This window comes from Etheostoma spectabile, chromosome 16 (genome assembly GCF_008692095.1).
Source record: "Etheostoma spectabile isolate EspeVRDwgs_2016 chromosome 16, UIUC_Espe_1.0, whole genome shotgun sequence".
NCBI classification, from domain to species: Eukaryota; Metazoa; Chordata; class Actinopteri; order Perciformes; family Percidae; genus Etheostoma; species Etheostoma spectabile.
In genome coordinates this window covers 2597015-2601736 of record NC_045748.1, presented here as the reverse complement: position 1 = coordinate 2601736, position 4722 = coordinate 2597015, and the positions used below count along the sequence as shown (strand labels likewise).

Sequence of the window (4722 nt, the reverse complement as noted above, 5' to 3'; positions counted from 1 at the left end):
TTAAACAAAGACAAGAAAACTGACAAAGCAAAGTTGCGCTGAAATGAATAATACACAAGTCCTAGAATAAACATAAGTCTAACTTCTTACACATTTTTTTAAAGGAATTAATCGTTTTTTGGGCATTGAGCTGTATGTCCTTAATATGTTGTAAGCAAGTGAGAAAAAATGAACCAAAAGACACTTGAGGTGGTAATTATTGAATTATATAATCATTGTTGCAGTTTTTAGGTAACACACACACACACACACACTCACACCCACACACACACACACACACACCTTAGTGTAAAGTCCAAGTGAATGCTGCTTTACAACCCCCATATCTCAGGCCCTACATCGTTTGTGGTATGATTTGCATGATTCTCATTTTGCATCTCACCATCTGATCTTTCTGTGTGGTGTCTGCACTGACCACAGACCGATCACCTCCACCACAGACACCATGTTTCACTGCTGGAACAAAAAGTAGATTTAGTAAATTCTGGATTTATTTTTACTGTTCTTTTTGGGGTAATAACATGTCTATTAATTAATTTACTATTGGATTAGGGTTTTCTTCCATGTTTCATTCTAAGTATGTTCTCCAAGCTCAGACACCCATTTCTTTTGTACAGTGCTGGCTTGTGCCGTACTGGCAACAGCTTGATATCGTTTTGCTAGTGATGTACTATTAATCCCTGCAATCTGTGGATCAAATTTAAATTGGCATGGTTGTTTGTTCAGTATGCCTCAGTTAAAGTTTTTCAATAAAATAAAATGTCTTAATTGTAAATACTGAAATAAATTCAAACCGTTTTTGGCAGATCTTATTTCCTTTAGACTTAAAGTGTTTAAAAAGACAGTGGATAGCATAGTCCAAGATAACATTGGTTTGGATCGACTCACAGTAATGCCATTCAAACCTGTCACAGCATAATAATTTAAAATATTAACCCTGTCTAAGAATTACCACTCATACTAGTATTGCAAACATATTGGTTGAAAGTGAACAAGACTTAGCAGCTGATAAGGCCTATGCTGTCAAAAAATCCAAAGCCTTCTCCGGGCTTTTACTGCTGGAGTTTAGTCTGCTGATTCTCTGCCAAGTAGGTCAGAAGCTCCGTTGTTCGCAGTTCCAAAGAGCACTATTATGAAAGCAGCCAACTCTTTGCAAGATAACCTAATTGATACAGAGAAGAGAAGGGAAAACAAGTTGAGATTTCTGTTTCTGACTTCACGGTTTGAAAGCAAGTTGGCCCAACAATGACTGCAGAAATTTGGGACGTTATTATTGTTGGTGCTGGACTATCTGGACTGAGTGCAGCTCATTTACTCAGAAAAAGGAATGCCAAGTTGAAAATACTGATCCTGGAAGGAAAAGGTTTGTAAAAATAAAAGCAATTGGTACACTGAAATGTGAGTTATTTTATACTTACTTTGGTTATTAAATTGTTAAAAAGAAGTACTGCTCTAACTAAATCATGTCTGCAGATCGGGTGGGAGGTCGCACAGTGTCTACTGAAATACCAGCAGCCAGTGGTGTTGATTGCTGGGACTTGGGAGGACAGTGGGTAGGAAGGTAAGCTTGATCAAAAACTATCGGAGCAACAAAGAGGAGAAACCGAGACATGTCACGCTAACGTAACCTTTTAAGATTCACTCCAGTTCCAGAGATCAAGCTTCTAGTAAAAAATTGAAAGTCAGTCAGACATTTCACCTTTTTCATTATGTATTCAATAGTGCAGAAGAACTAAAAGAAATCAATAGGGCAGAACATTTTGACCTCTGACAAGCAAGCTTCATCCACATAACTGTAGCAAATGTACTTCTTGACGGGCGGCCCGGTGGTGCGGTGGTTAGCATTATCACCTGGCAACGGCTGAAAAGATTTCTAAAGATTCATAGATAGACTGAAGGATATACGGCCTAATAGAGGGTTTATACCCATTATTTTGAAAAGCATAGAATGGCGATGTGTATTGATGTGCATAGAATAAGGATGTACTGTAGGCTGATCCTGTAGTCCCAAGGCCTTTGATTGCAATGTATGCCACAGTACTGCTATTACATTACAAGCTAGTAGTGGAACTTTTTTATTCAATGTGTTTGTATGTATTTTTTATGGATGTGAACATATGCACTGTATGTAATACTTTTTTCCACTTTGTTTGATGTACATAACCACGTGAAATAATACGTTTTTTTCCTGTGGACACCAGCCATGGCGATTCAAAGCAATAAGCAAATAATCACTACAGAGTACGTCAGGCATGTAGAATGTAACATGGCATTTTTGTTTCTTTTCAAACTTAACAAGTGTTGAACACTTGTTGATAAGTTCTCACTTCTCATGCTCACTTCTCTTTCAAGTTCTAGTCTGTATCACCCCTTGTTATGTGCATTGTCTCTCTAACCTACCAGTCATAGGCCTGTACTACAAATCAACATCGACATGCCCTGGATTTCTTTCAGTTACCCGGCTTCACTAACCCTAACGACCTCGGTCCAGCATAACCTGTATCAAGACGGTGGTTAACAACTAGTTCAGTCAACCCAGGGTTTCCCAATGCAGCGGTGCGCGCATTCACATAAAACCAATCGCGAACATCTACCAGAGCCTCATATTTTTCATAAGAGCAAACTATAATTCTACATAAATATGAAAAACACAGACAAGGTTTTACAGTCAAAACCCAATACAGTTGCTGCTTCCTAAAACAGAAAGGAAAGCTGGCAAAAAAAAAGCTGACGCTGGAAATAAACTGTTGTTGCTTTAACCTTTTATTTCAGTTGCAACCCTGTAAATCCGAGAGCAAATAAAAAATATTAAAACATTATTCAAATGCATGCATTGGCAACACACGGCTCAAGAAGCCAACCTAAACATAATCCCGAAGGCTAAACTCACTCAGGCAACATTTGAGTATGTTTTTATATTTTTTAATTTAAGGGAGAAATCACCATCACCATATGCCATTTAAGTAATCATCTCTCTGTGTCTGTGTGTGTGTGTCTCTCTATCTCTCTCTCTCTCTCTAAGTACTGATTGGTCAGTAGGCGGTGCTTTTACACCAGTTGATCTCTAATCTCCAATTTAGCCTGCTCCCAACCAGGTTAGGTGTTCAGCATAAGTTACCGCGGCGATTTAACCCGGTAACAACTGATCCACTGTTGTGATACAGAAAACGCCAAATCTTGATTTGTAGTATAGGCCGCTGAAGTAACCCACCTTATACCCACATTTGTCACATTTCTCATAGGTTTTGGAGGAATGGTTTTTCAATACCTCAGCTCGAGTCCTGTTTGAAAAAGGAGGTTTATGAGAAATTTCAGTCATGATTCAGATCACGTTATGGCACAGACTCTTCTGACCAAAGTAAAAAGCTCTCACTTATTTGTGTTGGAGCTGTCTAGGTGGTCTGCAACATCCTGCAGTCAACATGTGAAGTGCACTGATCAAGAGCCCTTTGATGACAGTTTAATTGAAAGAGGAGAGAGCATCTTTCAGCTGCTTTATGTCTATATTTTGGCAGATATATTCCAGCGGTTTAAGGACTCACTCAAGCAATGTTGCAGCTCACTTTTCTAAACTCAGAATAAATGCATTTTTTATTTTCATCTGAAAGTGTTGCACCATTACTACATCCTGAATCACTGTAAACATATGCATCATTACGATGGCTCATTTTCACTTTCAGCACCCAAACACATATCTTGGAGCTCATAAAGGAGCTGGGCTTAGAGACCTTTCCACAATTCAATGCTGGCAAGAAGGTGCACCACATGGGAGGGCCAGGTGCCAAAGTTCGCACCTACAGAACCAGTATCCCTGCTCTGTCCCCACTGGTGCTAATGGACCTCACCCAGATTCTGTGGAAGGTGAGACAGCAGACTTACACAGCAATATCCTGTACTTCCGATTATGTTCTAAATAACCCCAACTCCCAGTGGTCAAATATGATACAAAGCTTTGGAGCGGTTTAATTAATTTTCTGCTGCATGTGTACCAAGAACAAAATGATACACAGCATATATCAGCAGATATATACAGCATGTCTTTACAGGCCAGTTTTTACAACAAAACATTGTTGTATTCTGCTTTGTTGTCCAATATCCTTACCATGCTGGGATCAATAAAAAGTTACAAATGGATGTGGTAATGGTCTTTTACATTAATGCAGTGTGCTGTTGAATTATGACAAGAGTATATTTATTACCCCTCAAAGTACCGCAAATGTATCTGCCCAGGAGAAGTGCTTAGAGTAGCAATGGGAAATAGAAATTCAAGGGGAATGCCCTGTCAGAGTCATGTTTGGCAGCCTCTAAACAATCTTTTGTTTTTATCTGTATCAATGGGATGCTTTTGCATCGCCGTGGTAAAGCATCATGTGTGGGTGTGTTGTGGTGACTGTGCTTTGCTCTCAGATTAGCAGATTGTGTGCCACAGTGTGTGTCGAGGATCCTTCGAGGACCCCCAATGCGGTTGAACTGGACAGCATGACCCTGCACTCGTACATTGAGCAACATGCTTGGACTTCAGGTTAGAAATGTAAAACAAAGTTAACATTAGTGGAGGTCCAAAGTTTGGCTCTGATCCATAACAGGCATGACAAAGTAAATGGTAGTAGTACACATAAGCTAGTAGCAGTTGCCATGCCTAAAAGCTCACAATGCAGCAGATGATGTGTTGGTCACCATCTTAGCTTATTACCACGCTAACATTTGCTACTGTGCAAATAA

General features: G+C 39.5%; 1 protein-coding gene across 1 annotated transcript in view; it reads left to right on the top strand.

The window, feature by feature from the left end:
- Positions 1–1107: 1107 nt before the first annotated feature.
- The window catches only part of si:ch211-127i16.2 (probable flavin-containing monoamine oxidase A), a gene marked incomplete at its 3' end in the record, with an annotated part of 43446 nt that continues 39831 nt past the window's right edge, over positions 1108–4722 (top strand). The window contains 4 exon segments of the mRNA XM_032539990.1: positions 1108–1363; positions 1474–1561; positions 3681–3861; positions 4408–4522. Coding sequence (XP_032395881.1) covers positions 1246–1363; positions 1474–1561; positions 3681–3861; positions 4408–4522 — 502 coding nt within the window. The 5' untranslated portion in view covers positions 1108–1245.